The sequence below is a fragment of the Equus przewalskii genome, chromosome 16 (genome assembly GCF_037783145.1).
Source record: "Equus przewalskii isolate Varuska chromosome 16, EquPr2, whole genome shotgun sequence".
NCBI lineage: Eukaryota > Metazoa > Chordata > Mammalia > Perissodactyla > Equidae > Equus > Equus przewalskii.
In genome coordinates this window covers 24143383-24159535 of record NC_091846.1, presented here as the reverse complement: position 1 = coordinate 24159535, position 16153 = coordinate 24143383, and the positions used below count along the sequence as shown (strand labels likewise).

Below are 16153 nucleotides of genomic sequence, written 5' to 3'. Positions count from 1 at the left end.
TATCTGGCTAGTGGGACTATGATTTACTTGACACTTAATAAAAGATTCCTTTCTTTATCTTGGAACTGTTTTACAATGTATTAATACATCTCCATGCCATTTAGAGAGTCCCTTGGAGGGTCAATAATTTTATCTGTGAGAATTAAAGATCTTACATGGTCTCGTGCCTGAGCTTATTTACAACATTGTAAAAAAAGTGATAATATTTGATTTGCCTGTAAAAGGCTCTTTTTAAAAGGAGAGACCAAATCAATAATAACATGTAAAAATGCTGGGTAAACTATAAAAGCCCTCTATCCTCTTACCTTTGGGGGGTAGTATTAACTTTCCTGATGTTTTTATTTGCTATTTTTAACGTATGTAATAAAAGAATCTAATTAATTGATGGTTATGATTAACTGAAGTTAAAAGACTGTTTCACAGTCTATTTGATTTCAAAAGCTTCCAACCAAGGTAAAAATCCTGGAAAAACTTTATGGTTTGGTCATTTTTATTATAAAGGGCTTTCTCTCCAGCAAATCCCATTTCTTTCATGGTTGAGAGTTTCAATATTTATGTGATCATCAACTCAACAACCGTGCCTTGTCGCACTCTTGATGGTGAGCCTGGAATGATAACAACACTCCGGCAGCTCTGAGACCACCGAGTTCATAGTTTGCTTCTCTGTCTTCTCCCAGCTCTGTTTATGGCAAGTCCACTCCCTTCCTCTGGCTGCAGCATCTTCGTGTCAGTTGGGTGTGCGGGAGACCAGTGTTCCTTAGAGCCCTTGGGACTCACCTTTTTTGCTTTCCCGAAATTACTCATCCTGCACTTGTTAGATCCCATAATGACTTGTAACTAGTCTTCCTCTAGTTACATTATGTCAGAAACTCTCCATGAACTGGCCGGTGAGTGACTGTCATCAGCTGCTCAACTTTAGTCGTGCAACAAGGTATTCGTTACAGTTTAAATACTTAATCATGTGCTTTAGTGAAGGGCCCTTTGGGCTCCATAGCCTCACAGGAAAAGTTTCAGAGACTGTCCTCTCTCTTGAACCCAGAGTCTCTTGCCCTCCCCTCACACCCCCTGAGCAGCTGCCTTTAGTCTGCCCTGCCAGGGGCTGGCCACACACTCCAGGGTCTCAGGATTCCTGTCCCCAGCGGAGCCCTGCGCTGTGTCTGCTTTGGGCTCCTCTGCACCCTGAGGGCCCCCGTTCCTGTTCGGTAATCTGTAACTGTGCCTGTTTTCACACCTCTCTAGAATTTAACTATTGGCTCTGAGTCTTTCTTCCTTTCTGCTCAGAGAGGTTGTTAGGGCAGAAGTCATGTTCTAATTATGTTTCTTTTCTCAGCTTGTCATTTGTTGATTTCCAGGCACTGCTAACTGCTTTGTACGCATCATTTCACTTCTTCTTCCCAACATTTAGGAGGTGCCAGTGCAGCAAGCACACAGGGTTGGTGCGGTGCTGAGTGAGGGCCTATATGTATATTGATCAATGGATGGAGCTAGGCAAAACTGTTGGGTAAGGCGAGGCTAATTTAGTGGCACTTGGTCAGAGTGCTGCATCATAATGTTCATGGTGTAGATGTGCTCTCTCTCCCCGTGTGCATCCGCAAAGCTGTCCCCTTCACTCAGGCTTTCTGCGCTGGAGGGTTAGTCATGTCTGTTATTCTGGGAGTTTTTTTTTTTTTTGAGGAAGATTAGCCCTGAACTAACATCTGCTACCAATCCTCCTCTTTTCACTGAGGAAGACTGGCCCTGAGCTAACATCGTGCCCATCTTCCTCTACTTTCTATGTGGGACGCCTGCCACACCAGGGCTTGCCAAGCGGTGCCATGTCCGCACCCGGGATCCGAACCTGCCAACCCTGGGCCACCGAAGCAGAACGTGCGAACCTAACCGCTGCACCACTGGGCAGGCCCCTATTCTGGGAACTTTTAAATTCCAGGATAATGTTTGTATTTTGTGACCATTTTTAAAAACGTGCGTTCTTTATTGTCGATACGTAACGTAACATAAAGTTGACCGTGTTTAAGTATACATAGTGCTGTGGCATTAAGTAGATTCATACTGCCGGCTACCATCACCACGATCCATCCACAGAACTATTTTCATTTTGCAAAACTGAACCTCTGTACCTGCTAAACAATACCTCTCCTTTCTGCCTTCCCCCTGTTACTGGCAACCATCATTCTACTTTCTGTCTCCATAAATTTGACTCCTCTAGGAACCTCATATCAGTGGAATCACACAGTATTTGTCTTTTTGTGACTGGCTTATTGCACTTAGCATAATGCCCTCAAAGTTTACCCAAGTGGTAGCATATGGCAGACTTTTCTTCCTTTTTAAGGCTGAATAACATTCCATGGTATGTGTGGGCCACATTTTGCTTATCCATTCCTCCATGGATGGACAGCTGGATTGTTGATACCTTTTGGCTGTTGCAAATAATGCTACTTAAAGCATTTGTGGTTTATAAGAAAATTAGTATTGTCCCTTCAAATTAGTATTTCCCAATTTAGAGATGATTAATATTATTATGTCTCAGAGCCAAAATTCTCTTTAAGCAAGTGGGAAGTGACTCATCATATAGTGAAACGGTAGCTAAACAGAATTGCCAGGGAGAAGGTCATTACAGAGAAGCTAAAACCACCTAAAATGTTTTTGTTTTGAGTAATTTTACATGAAAACATTATAAAATTAGTTACACCCTTCTTTGGTCTCTTAAACAGAACATTTTAAACACAATTTAATCCTCAAATATGTTAACTCTCACTAGAGTGTTTAGAGCTGTCAGTATTATTTTTGTGCTATAACTGTATTGTGCCATAACAGTTAAATGGGCCCTGGCGTTACATTAAAAATTTTTTAGTTTAAAGTACTTAAATTAAAAAAAATATATATATCACTATCTGTTACTATTTTTTGCTAGAAGTGTGGTTTCTTATGGCTACTTCCTTTTTCTTTATTTATTTGTTGCTTCTAAAATACTGTGGGGCTGGAACAGTCAGTAATAGCATTTGTTAGAACTGTGTTTAAGAGTAAAAAGCCTCTGAGTGAACATTTTAGAGGTTCTTTAAGTAAAATAATTATACTTTGGGACAGGAATTGTTTTCCCCTCACATCTATGCTGGTCTTTTAAAATCTTTTTTTCTAATTTTTTTGGCAGTGCTTTGGATAGGAGAGGTACAATAAAGAAATCCATTTTTGCTGTCCATATTTCAAAAATGCATTTGTTCAATAAAAGGCCATCTATGTGTAATTACCTCTTTGGCACTTTATGGGCTTAATGGGTATCACCTGCTAATAAAATCTCTGGGCCAAGGTTCTAATCTGTCATGATACGCTTTTTGGCATTTACCAAAATTAATTCTATTTCTTATTTCTTCCTCCAGCCTTGGAAAGGAAAACCTTCAAATCGACTTAGACATTTTTCACTCATGATACAAAATTCTTTTTTTCTATTTTTTTCCTCTAAGATCTGTCGTTATCCTGAGGTCTTTGTATGTATGATGTGCTTCCCGTGCTTGTCAGTTCGATTTTCAGCTCCTTCCTAGCCCAGGCTTTCCTTCCCGCTGGAAATGCTCAGAAGCCAGCATCAGCTCACATAATGACAGAGACTATTCTTAGAGAGCTTCACTCTGCGCCTGGCGTTGCTCTCAGGACTGTATACGTTTCATCTCATTTACTCCTTCTGGTCATTCAGTGGGGCCAGTACTATTGTTATCATTGTATTATAGGTGGAGAAACCGAGGCACAGGGAAATTAAGTAATTATTTCCAAGGCCACACAGCTAAGTGGTGGGACCAGGATTTGAACTCAAACTGCCTGACCGAAGAACCTACTTTTCTACTACAGTCATTCAATTCATTTAACAAGTATTTATTAAGCATTTACTGTGTACCAGTGAGCAATGCAAAGATCCCACTCTTCATGGAACGGACATTCTAGTAAGGGAGAGAGAAAATTAACAACCATAATACATGAATCCATTGTATGCTATGTTAGAAGCTTATCTAACTGCTGAGAAAAAAAAGAAAACGTAGAACAGAGTAAGGAGGTGAGACAGATATGTTGAAATTTTAAGTAGGTGGTCGGGAAAGACCTCACAGTTCATGCTGAGGAATTAGTTAACAAATCTCTACTCTCTGACATGATTTTTTTTGTTGATCTCAGAGATGTAGCTTGAGATTTTGACTGACTCACTCAGAAGTTTTAGGAATCCGCTTATTATTTCTGCTGTTTAACCCTAGAGTGTCGGGTAGCTCTGTCTGCAGAGTCAAGGATGAGTCAGCCGTCACTTCCAGCTCCAGCGCATTTCCAGTGTGCAGGGGTCCCCCATGGGTGCTGAATCATGGGGCTGGGCGGGGTGTCTGTGCTGAGAGAGGGTGAAGTGAGGGGCAGACAGATGCTGGGGACATTGCAGAGCAGAGGGAGGAAGTTCAGGAGGGCTAGAAAGATATAGGTGAGATTTTTCTAGACACAGCCTGCCTACCGAGGTGGAGAAGCATATGGATTGTCCAGAGAGGGCAGGTGGCCCCAGACCGTCCTTCCACCCGAGGACTATCTTTGACCTGTGGTCACAGGAGGGACCAAGCAAGAGAGTGGAGATGGCCAGGCACAGAGCATCACTCCTCACTGTTAGGAAAACAGCGGGTCCCCTGCTCCTGTTGGTGAGTCAGGGTTTAGATTTACGTATGAATTCACGTTTCACCCGATTACTGAAACGTGATTAGTGCTAATATTCTAAAATTAAACTTTCATGATAACATGTTTATCATTGAGCTTAAAAAATATATCGTTTGATCTTGCTGGCACTGGGCATGATTTCAACTTCCAAGACTGGGCCTTTTCTTCTGACCAGAAAGCAAGACTTTGCAGATGAGGTTCCTGCTGTACGGGGCTGTCAGCGCTTCTGCTTCGTGGCTGTCGTGCCTGAGAACTCAGGATGTTGTTGCTGGAGCGCCGGGCCTCCTCCAGTTCCTCCTGAGGCACCACTTTCCTTTTTTATACAAAAACAACATCGTGCCTCCGATGGTGCTGACTGCACACCAGATTCCATTGACTGTTTTTCTACCCTCCCCTGCTTATTTTTATTCATTTGGCTACTTTATTTTAGGGATTTGTAAAGCTTGTTTTGGCCATAGCGAAACTTATTGTTTTATTTCTGGCTGCACGGCTTTCATGTGAACGCTTCAATTAAGCAGCGTCCGCGCGGAGGCCGGGTTCTGGGGTTCAGGGCTGCTGCCCCGCTGTGTCAGCACGCAGCTGTGGGGTGTCCCGGGCCCCCGTGCAGGGCTGCGCTCTGGGCGGGTCTGCAGCCAGGAAGGACCGTGGCCAGCTGGGGGTGGGTGGAAGAAACGAGGCGTCGATGACACTTGCTCTTCTTCCTGGAGAAAATATTAGGGACCCGGTCAAAGGTCACTTACCTTTAGTCCAGAGCTATGGGATCATGTAATGCCTCCTGACTAGGCATCTGAAACGTATCTATGAAATTGTTTTGTTTGTTTACAAAAGATACCCACCTGAAGAACTGACTTTCCCCATATTGCAGTCCTCTGAGGGTGAATCAGTAATGGTTTAGAGAGGGGCTTTGCGATCTTACCTACAGGTTGGTTCTTGCCTCTGCCACTTACTAGCTCCGTGTCATCAGGCAAGTTACCTAACCTCTCTGGGCCTTGGAGTGCACACGTAACTTGGAGTTATAACAGCCCCTGTCTCCTTAGGGTATGGTGAGGATTTAAATGTGGAAAAAACTTTGATTTTCTGTGATCATAGCTAATTTATAATATGTAAAACTCCATTCCAGATCGGATTTTTGTTGCTCTGATTGTATCAAAAACTAGTTGAGGAGGAGTTAAGAGTAAGGAAGCTAATTGAACAACTCTTAGCTCTGGGTTGGTGCAGGTTTCCTTTCCCAAATTAGGATACCTGGTAAGGTACCAGCCGGATGTCCCAACCAGACCCCTGCTACCCCTAGGAGAGGGCCACCTGCCGGTGAGGCTTGGTTTCTGGCGGGAAAGCTGAGCACTTGGATCATCTCTTCACCTGTTTCCTCTAGAATACAGAGAGGCAACCGGACATCCCAGGAATCCTGATGCCCACGTCACACCCTAAAATTTCTGGCCGTGGGCCCCAGGCTTTAGGATTTGTGAAAACTTTCCAGGTGATTTCGGTGTACCAGCAAGGTTCGGAAATACTAGGCAAATGTCTTATTTAGGAAAATAGTTCATAAGCCAATTTGTTGACACCTCTCTATATTTATAACAGAATTAGAGCAAGAAGCAACAAAAATAAACACAGATCCTTCATCTATATTTGTCGCTGGCTTTCAAAGCTTATCTTTCTGTCACTCCTACCTTCCTGGGTCCTTTCTCAGCTCCTGACCCATTTGCCCAGCTCGTTTGGGTTGCATTTTAAGATAAAAATGCTAACTGCCTTCTTGACACTGGCCTGTCACCTCTGAGCTCTTATTCTTTCTGTCTTTCCTGAGGTGGAAAAGCTTCATTGCTCCCACGTGGTCTGTCTGTAATTGTCGGTGGGACAGCAGGCTCCCACTTGGGCTCTGGCTGCCTTCTGGCAGAGACCTTCCCTTTCAAGGGCTGAGGCAGGGCCACCCACATCTGTGTGCACACTGTGAACCGACCGTCCTCTTTAATTACAACTGAGTCGTAGGTTTCTTCCTCCTCTTCCTCCTCCTCTTTCTTCTCCTTCTTCTTTTTAAAAGAGGGACCAAGCCTTGTTTTATTTCTTTGCTTTCAGCTCACAGGAGAAGTTTTGAACAAATTTGTATGTCATTTTTTCCATGATTTGTAATTGCATTATCCACTCTGGATTTTCAAAGTCAAAACATCTTAATCCACACTGACTTCCCCTGCCCTTCTGGGCATCTTTCCCGTGGCGGGTTAGTGGATGCCTAAAGATACAAGGTGATTTCTGCAGTAGCTTAAGTAAAGCAAGCACATGTGCCTGTTTTTTGCACCCTCTTTCTCTCTTCCAATAATAAACTTAATTGAGAATTAAATGATACTCAGAGACGAGTAGGAAAAGTAAGTCATGTATTTGGAAACCCATTCTAAACTCTTCAGTGAAAGAGAGTGCTTACGTAAGGTTAGCATAATTTGCAATTTAAGCCAGGGTTCCTACTTAACCAAGCTTCCTGTATCCATGTCCAGAATTTAGCTCATCAGCTGACACCCTGTTTCAGTATTTTTTATTTTTTACTGAGGAAGACTTGCCCTGAGCTAACATCTCTGCCAGTCTTCCTCTATTTTGTATATGGATTGCTACCACAGCATGGCCACTGACAAGTGGTGTAGGTCTGCGCCCGGGAACCAAACCCACGAACCCAGGCTGCTGAAGTGGAGCTCGCTGAAGTTAACCACTAGGCCACAGGGCTGGCCCCCAGTACTATATTTTTTTGAATGTAATGTTTATAACTTTCCTACCGTCAGGGTCTCTACACAGAATGTATTGACTTTATTTTGATTTCATTTTGGACAAATAAAATGCAGTAAAGATGTAATTGCTATGTCTTCCTGATAATCGAACTGCCGGACACATCATGGTCTTCCTGGCCATTACTCTATGGAGAAAGAGTGGTCTCATGTGGGGACTCAGTCAGGCATGCTTAGGTGTGAGTGTAATTACTTATCTCTGTGGCTTTGGGCAGTCACATTAGCTTTCTGCACCTAGTTTCCTTGTCTTCAGATTGGTGGTGACACTGCTCCTTGTGGTGGTTTAAGTGAGCTACCAGATGCAAACCTCCAGATATAGTGTCTGGCACGATGGAAACGCTCAGCAGATGGTAACGTTATTTACCCAACAGGATTTCAGCTCTTTGTTTGTGCCATTTTTTTTTTTTAAGCACAATTAGAACATCTTATCTTATGATTCTTCTGGGTTTGCCTTGTCTCACTTTTCAAATCAATTCCTTAAAAGTAGGCCTATGTGTTTTTCATTTCTGCAGAAACCATGTGGTCAGTATATATTGATGAATACATGTAATTCTTCATATGGGTAATGAATCTAAAATAAAGAGGAAAATTTTTCTTTTTCTGTTTTTCAGCTTTTTGTTAATTTGACCAGCGCTGATCTAGGCAACTGTTTTTATATAGGCATCGGAAGAGTCGAAGCAATGTGTAGATTTTATAATACAATTTCTTCCCTTTTTGTGTAGAAACTGGAACACAAACCCAGGAGGGCAGGGGGCACATTGCACAGGTAGATTCTCACTAACTCTGTGGACACAGAGGTCCGCTCATTTGGCTAACAGTGCAGGCTCGGGCACCGCAGATGCCCACAGTTAACACCTTATAACTTTATTTATGCATTATGGATAGCCTGACTCCTTTCAAAAGAAAGGATTCCTGAAAAAATACTTGCAGAATTGCACAATTAAAAACAAAGATTAAAGGGGAGCTATCAGATACAATTTAAAATGAGGCGAAATTTAGATTTTGCCAGGTGTCTTTCCTTTTCCTCTCAGTAGACAGGACTAATTCCATCTCTTCCGAAGCCCTGACCAGCGCTTCGAACAGCTCCTGCTCTGGGATGCACAGCTAGATGGCCAGGGAGGAGATCACAGGGAGGAAAGGGCACAAGTTTCCCCTCCAATCGGGAGATTGTGGAGGAGAAAATAAGAAGGGAGGAGAACAAGTGACATCTGTATTGTAAGTAGCAATGAAAATATCAGATGTACACTAATTAGAACATTATTCGAGCATTTTTTAGCAGATTGTTAATAATGATGCCGTTAATAAGTTTAGCCCAGGATTGAATATTAGCTTAATTTATAAGCTATTTTATAATTTCTTCTCCTACCATTACATTTTCCCCAATTTTGAAAGCAGAGCACTTTTAAAATTCACCTTATGTGATAGAATATAGGTTCTACAATGAAATGACAAATTCATTAAAAGAGTGTGTCAGTATTTATTCCATGTGGGTTTGTATTTTATAGCTTTTTGGGGTACTTAAGTGCTGCTATTCGTTATGATGATGAAACAAAATCACTTGGATTCTGAATACTTTTGACAGAAAATAGTTGATTTCTGAATACTGTTTACTTATTCACAGAAATCTTAGATCTGGAAAGAATCTTAGAATTCATCCAGTTGCACATACTCTAATTTTGCCTATTTAGAAACAGAAACCTAGAGAATTGAGTAACTTTCTCAAATATCTCAGATGGTTGTAGCTTTAGAACTGGAGTCTTCTGCTGTCGGATTGGAGAGGTTTTTATTATTAATTTGATGTCCATTATCTTTTAAAAGGCTGGTAGTTATATAACAGTATTTCTACAAACAACCCTATATTTTTTGGTTTCAAAAGCATTGGGGTCCCTGAAACTAATGAAAACATTATTATTACTTAAAACATTTATCGAAACATTCAACCTGGTAATATAGTTCTGGCAGTTCTCAGGAAAGATAAAGTTTTGAATGTAAACTGGAACCTCCGTGGAATTTTGTTTGAGTTGAACCTGAAGGAAACAGTACATAGAAGTTTTCTGTGCGAATTTCTAACATTGTAGCACATGAATTTTGCCATGTCTAATAAAGAGTTTCAGGAAGAAAGAATGCAAGAGTTTTCTGGAATTTTTTTCTGTATAGGTTCTAACCATTCTTGAAAAGAAGCTCGCCTCTGTATTTCCCTTAATTTAATATGTGGGACTTCACAGTTTGCTTAGGCTTCTTAGCTCTTTGCAAATGAAATGAACTTCTTTGTGTAGCGAAAGAATAAGAATGCTGGTGGGAGGTTGTTGAAAATGTGTGTATATGTATGGGTTACTATATATGTTATAATAATACATATTATATATGCTTATGTATATACATATATAAAATCAAATAAGCAATGCATTCAGTTTCCTAAAGGTACAAAAGGGTCTGTAATGGAGGAATCTCCCTCCCACTCCTGTCCTCCAGCAAGAAATCCTCTCTCCAGAAACAACTACTTTTACCAGTTTCTTGTGTAGCCTTCCAGAGATAATCTATTTATATTTAAACAATTATGTAAATATTCATTAAAAACCACAAATACTATATACACTGTTCTGTACTTGGCTTTTTAAAAAAAATTTATAATATATCTTGGAGATTGTTCCATACTAGCACATTATAAAGCTGTTTCATTCATTTTAATGGCTGCATAACGTTAGCATTCCATTATGGAATATAATGTTTACTATTACATCCATCGCATGAAATATCATTTATATTATGTTAATATTGATTGATTTAATTTTAGTATTATTTATGACATTTGTTAGTGGCAAATTAATATACAACCTGACCTCCACTGATATTTAAATTGCTTTTTATTTTTCACTATTTCAAATCATGCTAAAAAATATGTCATTTGCACATGTATGAGTTTATCTGTAGAGGAGAAAGATTGCCAGGTTGAAGTGTTTGTACATTTGTAGTTTTGATAGATTTTTCTAAAATCTCTTTCAGTTATATCACCATGTGCTCAGCATTACAACCTGTTTATCAAACTTTTTGATATTTGCTAATCTAATAGGTGAAAAATATTATCCATGTAGTTGTAATTTGCATTGCTCTAATTTGAGTGACGTTGACCATTTTTTTCATATGCTGAAGAGCCATTTGTATTTCCTTTTCTGTGAGCCATCTGTTCATATCGTTTTTCTTTCTTCTGCTTCTTTTTTTTTTGTCTTATTATTATTGACTGTAGGGGCTTTTTTTATGTATAAAAAATTAGCCTATTGGGTTTATGAATTGTCCACCTTCCCACACTGCCCCCCATGCCTTAATGCTCATTTATGTTTTTTGGTGGAGGTTTTGTTTGTTCTAAAATGCAGTAGGTTTTGTTTTTATGTGTCAAATGTATCAAGCTTGCTTTGTGTCACTCAGAGGCAGGCCTTCTCTATGCTAGGATCATAAACACACCCTTCCCGTGTGTTGTCCTAGTGCTGGCACGGCTTCACTTTTTACAGCTAATTATTTGATTCACCTAGAATTTATTGCGATAGAAGGTGTGCGGTAGATAGTCATCCTCTTTGTGTGTGTTTGTTTCAGATGACTATTCAGTTCTCTCAGACTCTTTCCTGACCTTACATCTTTCCCTCGTGATTGGAAATGCCACCTCTGTTGCATACGTGATTTCCATATGTATGTGTCTTTGACCTGTTTCCCATCTTTGAAATTTGTTCCATGACCTTCCCGTCTATCTACCACGCTGCTTTATGATGTGTTTTTAATGTCCAAGAGAGCTGATTTCTCTCATAGCTCCTCTTTTTGGAGAGATAGCTGGCTATTTTTGCATTGTTATTTTACCATGTGAACTTAGAATCAGCTTGTATAATAACCTCAGCAAATTGGAAAAAAAATCCTAGAAGTAATTTTTTAATTGGGAGTGCATTAAATTAAATAGGAATAACTTAAAGAGAACTGACACCTTTTTGATGTTATCTTCCTATTTAAAATTATGGGATATCTTTTGAACTGTTTTAACTTTTCTTTTGTGTTGTTTAGTAGCACTGTAAAATTTTCTTCATATAAACTTTGTCTGTGTCTTAAAATTTTCTAGGTGTTTTACTCTTTTGTTATTATCATCAATTTGGTCTCTTCTGTTGTATAATTTTCCTAGTTTGTGTGTAAAGGCTGTTGTTTAAGTATATTGCTTTTCTACCCTGTACCTTTTTACATTTGTAATAGTTTTTCTGTTGATATTTTTGGGTTTTCCAGGAAACCAGTCAGAATATCTGTGAATAGTGATAATTCTATCTTTTCCTTTCCAATGTTGGTCCTTCTTTCCTTTCCTCATCCCCCGTCGTTGGCTAGTAGTCCCGAACAGTAAGAAATAGTAATAGTAGTCTAGGTAGTAGTGATATCTTGTCTTGACTTTAATGGTAACGTTTCTAATCATTCATGATTTATCAGTAAATGAAAATATTCTCTCTCTCTCATATGCGTGTGTGTGTGTGTGTGTGCGTGCACGTGTGTGTAAATTATGGAAGGAAATAGCCAACTATTCTCCTTTTATTAAGCAATTGCATTAAGAATGATTATAAATGTTCTAAACTGATTTATGGTGATGAATGCATCACTTAGTAAAGTTCTAGAGATCATTGAATTGTACACTTGAAATAGGCCAATTCTATGATATTTAAGATATAACTCAGTAAAGTTGTCTTAAAAAAAGTCTGAACGCAGTATTTTATCAAATATCTTTAAATATCTATAGAGATGATCATATGCTATTTCACCTTTATTCTATTTATATGGTGAATTGTTTAAATAATATGAAATCCTTCTGGTTCTAAAATAAACCCCACTTAGTCACAGTATGTTCATCTTTTTACGTACTGCTCAATTTTGTTTACTGTTTTTTAAATTTAGGGTTTACATCAATATTTGAAAGGGAGATTTGTACGTAATTTCCCTTCTGTGTACTTTCTTTGTTGGGTGATGGTATCAAGAGCGTACTGTTTAAGGGGCTGGCCCCGTGGCCGAGTGGTTAAGTTCGCGCGCTCCGCTGCAGACGGCCCAGTGTTTCGTTAGTTCGAATCCTGGGCGCGGACATGGCACTGCTCATCAGACCACGCTGAGGCAGCGTCCCACATGCTACAACTAGAAGAACCCACAACGAAGAATACACAACTATGTACCGGGGGGCTTTGGGGAGAAAAAGGAAAAAATAAAATCTTTTTTTAAAAAAAAAGAGCGTACTGTTTAAATAAGACTTTGGAAACTTTCTTTCTTTTTGTATAGTTTGGAATAGTTTAAATATTATCAGAATTATCCCTTTAAAGTTTCTTAGAATTCCCCTCTAAAGCCATCTATGCCTATTTTTATTTATTTATGTCTTTATTTATTGGAAAGACACTCAGGAAAGTAGCTCTTCTGTTTCATTAGAGTATTGCCTATGTGAGCTTCCTATCTTTTTTTCTTTAGAGTGTGGTTCCTTCAGACTGTGTGAAATGTTATTTACTGAACGTCCTTGATTCACACCGATTGAGTCCCTCCTAATAGAGTGAGGCGATCTGCTATTGTTTTTGAGAGTAGTGGCTCTTTTCTTAAATTCAGTGTTTTATTGTATTCTACAATTATGTCTGCTGTTCCCAGATTTAGACATTAAGGACTATTCTTCTTTTATTATTGTTGAGATGGTGATATCGTAAACTGTGCTGTGTGTTTACGTTGCTCTGTAGACCATTACTACGGTCTAGGATACACTTTGCCAAGACAGACACGGGGTCGGTCCTTAACAGACACAATTGGTTTATCTCGGTCTTATGCATATAGGTACTCAGTAATTCCGGTGAATGAAATATTTGTTTAGTATCTACTATGTGTTTGTTTGCAGAGGATATAAAAGATGTGTTTGAAAGATAATACACGTTATGAATGCAAAATTGAATTAAATAAGTTAAATGTTATGTTAAGTATACGTATTCAGATATATTAAAGGATACAATTTACATACTTGCCTAGGGGAGGATGACTTTGAAATAATTCTCAGATAGAGTGAAAAGTAAATATTGATTCAGTTACCCTTTTACGTGGCCTGTATTTACAAATTTACAGAGAGAGCTAAAACTGTTTCTGCAGTATTTTTACTTTTCCATATGAATTGAGCTAATATGCTAGAAAATGGAAATCACAGCACCGTAGTAACAGCAGTGCAAAAACTGATAATGTGGAGCTAAGTTTAGATTATAATGTTTATTTTAAAACATGTTAAGAAAAAAGTATTGATGGTTGATAAGATTGTACTGGATTATGTTGAAGATTTATTGACAAAATATTCTTTCCTTCTCTTGTAGATTTATCTAAAAACAGACTGGTTGAAGTTCCAATGGAATTGTGCCATTTTGTATCACTGGAAATTCTTAATCTGTATCATAATTGTATCAGAGTCATTCCTGAGGCCATCATTAATCTGCAGATGCTGACTTACTTAAACTTGAGGTAGGTTGACTATTATAAAGATTGTAATCACATTCAGTTAAAAAATCGTGGAATGATTATGCTTTAGTTTCTATCAGTTTTCTTTTTCCTTTTTGCAATTCCTGATCACCCTTTGAAGTAAATCACACGAAGATCATTTAAGAATTGTCTTTTATAGAGGCAGGCCCGGTGGCACAGTGGTTAAGTTTGCATGCTCTGCTTTGCGGCCTGGGGTTTGCCGGTTCGGATCCTGGGCATGGACCTGTGCACCACTTATCAAACCATGCTGTGGCAGGCGTCCCACGTATAAAGTAAAGGAAGATGGGCGCAGATGTTAGTTCAGGGCCAATCTTCTTCAGCAAAAAGAGAAGGATTGGCAGCAGATGTTAGCTCCGGGCTAATCTTCCTCAAAAAAAAAAACAAAAACGAAATCTCTTTTAAAATACATTTTTAGTGTGGTTAATATTGTTTTTGGTGCTAGACTTCTCTGAATGTCAGTATGACAAGATGTTTTTGGATTTTTCAAGATAATTTATATGGCATCATTTATACTTTTTGTCCATTTGGTGCTTGGAAGCTTGCTGGTATTTTGTCTTCAGGTATTGGATTTTTTGGAGATTTTGGAGGAGGAAACCTAAAGGAAGTGAAAAAGAACTTGGGGTTGGGACAAATCGGGGCCTTGCTGGTCTTTGGGAGTTGTTGGTGCCATGGGATTTGCTACCTAGCACTGACTGAGCCTGTGTACTCTAGGCCACCTGAGAAAGTCAGGAGGAGCCCTGAGCAACTCCAGCAACATACGAAGTTTGCTGTCTTTATAGCCCTTTAAATTAGGTCAGTGTTCGCTGAGGATGGGTCCGTGGTCTGTATTGACTATGATTATGCACAGCGCAGTGTGACATATCAGTGCTCCTGAGTAGTCCTGAGGATAAGAACTCAGCTATTTTAAGGCCCGGGGTTTTAGGCTTTGCTGCTGTGACTCTCAGCTGGGCTGGCTGGACTTTGGCTCTTTGTCTTCGAAATCCTTTACTCACATCTGGGATGACAGGAGAGAGAGGGGAGCTGCTTTATCAAATCTCTGTCTACTCTAAGAGCAAGGTTCCACAGTTCAAGCCTGGGCACAGCCTTCACTCGTGTCAGTTGCGTTATATCCGTGTGCAAAGGGTAACACCTGATCAGCAAGCCTTTTGCTGTGCAACAAATAAACCAAACTTGAAAGTAAAATTCGCAGTGAACTAGGTAGAGCGTTAACTTACGATAGATACTAGTGTCACTTATTTCTTAGTTCTTTTTAGTTGGCCACCAATAGTTACAGGTCTTCTTCTGCTTTCTTTGCAGTCAAAAATGGGTTTCCATTGCCTTTCACTAGGAGTGCATATCTTCCTTGGGAGTGGAAAAAAATCCTAGTCATGTTTGCAAGTGGCCTTAACTTCTTTTTGGGAAATGAGATGTAGGTTGCTATTAGCATAAACTAAAGGCTCATATATCTAACTTTCACTTCTCCAGCCTTCTGGTTCGTCTGACCATTGTTTTGAGTTTTCTTGGATAAGAACAGGCCAAGCTGTTTCTGCTACAGCAGAATGTTAATTACCTTGGAATTGCCTGATGGAGCCAGCACAGCAGTATCTGTAGATTTTGGTTCACCATCTCTCTAAGACATCTGTCCTCTAATCCCAGCTCGCATAGCAGAAGTATCCCAAGAACAAATGCAGTTGGTCTGTTTACTTTGCTTACTTGCTCCTGTCCTGCTGTGACATTTTCACCTCTAGTAGTCCTGCATGCAACAGGTAAATAGATTTCACTATTGTTATATTAAGTCCATAGGCACTGAGAAACTTTTGGGTATAGGGGACATATCTCTTCTGGGATGATATAAACTATAAAATTCTACAAACACCAGATAATCTAATCTTAAAATTTATATTATGTTTTAAAAGCATTAGTAAAATTGGTTTTGGTATGGTGATTTTCATGTTGAGCCTAGTTGAGAGTAGAGTAATACTGCTATCTTCAGATGGTAGAAAGAATATATTGGAGTATGGATCTCGGGATTCTGTAAGGCAAGAACAGAGAGGGGTCGTTGAGACTGACGATGCTGAAGAGGATCCATGTGGTATGTTGTAAACAGAATTTTGTGATGAATTCTCAGGTAATGGAAGGGAGAAAGAAATAAAGGGACTGTTAAACTCCCAGCTCTTTAACCTTTGTTTTCTGTCTGTAATTGTTTCCTTTGGTTTCCCTCTATCCTTTCTCCCATT

The 16153-nt window shown here is 39.5% G+C and overlaps 1 protein-coding gene across 4 annotated transcripts in view; it reads left to right on the top strand.

The window, feature by feature from the left end:
• The window catches only part of LRCH1 (leucine rich repeats and calponin homology domain containing 1), a 191906-nt gene that overhangs the window by 76178 nt on the left and 99575 nt on the right, over window positions 1-16153 (top strand). For all 4 annotated transcript variants that reach the window (XM_070578282.1, XM_070578279.1, XM_070578280.1 and 1 more), the window contains exon 2: window positions 13775-13919. In XM_070578282.1, the coding sequence (XP_070434383.1) occupies window positions 13775-13919 (145 nt within the window). The remainder of the gene's footprint in view (window positions 1-13774; window positions 13920-16153) is intronic.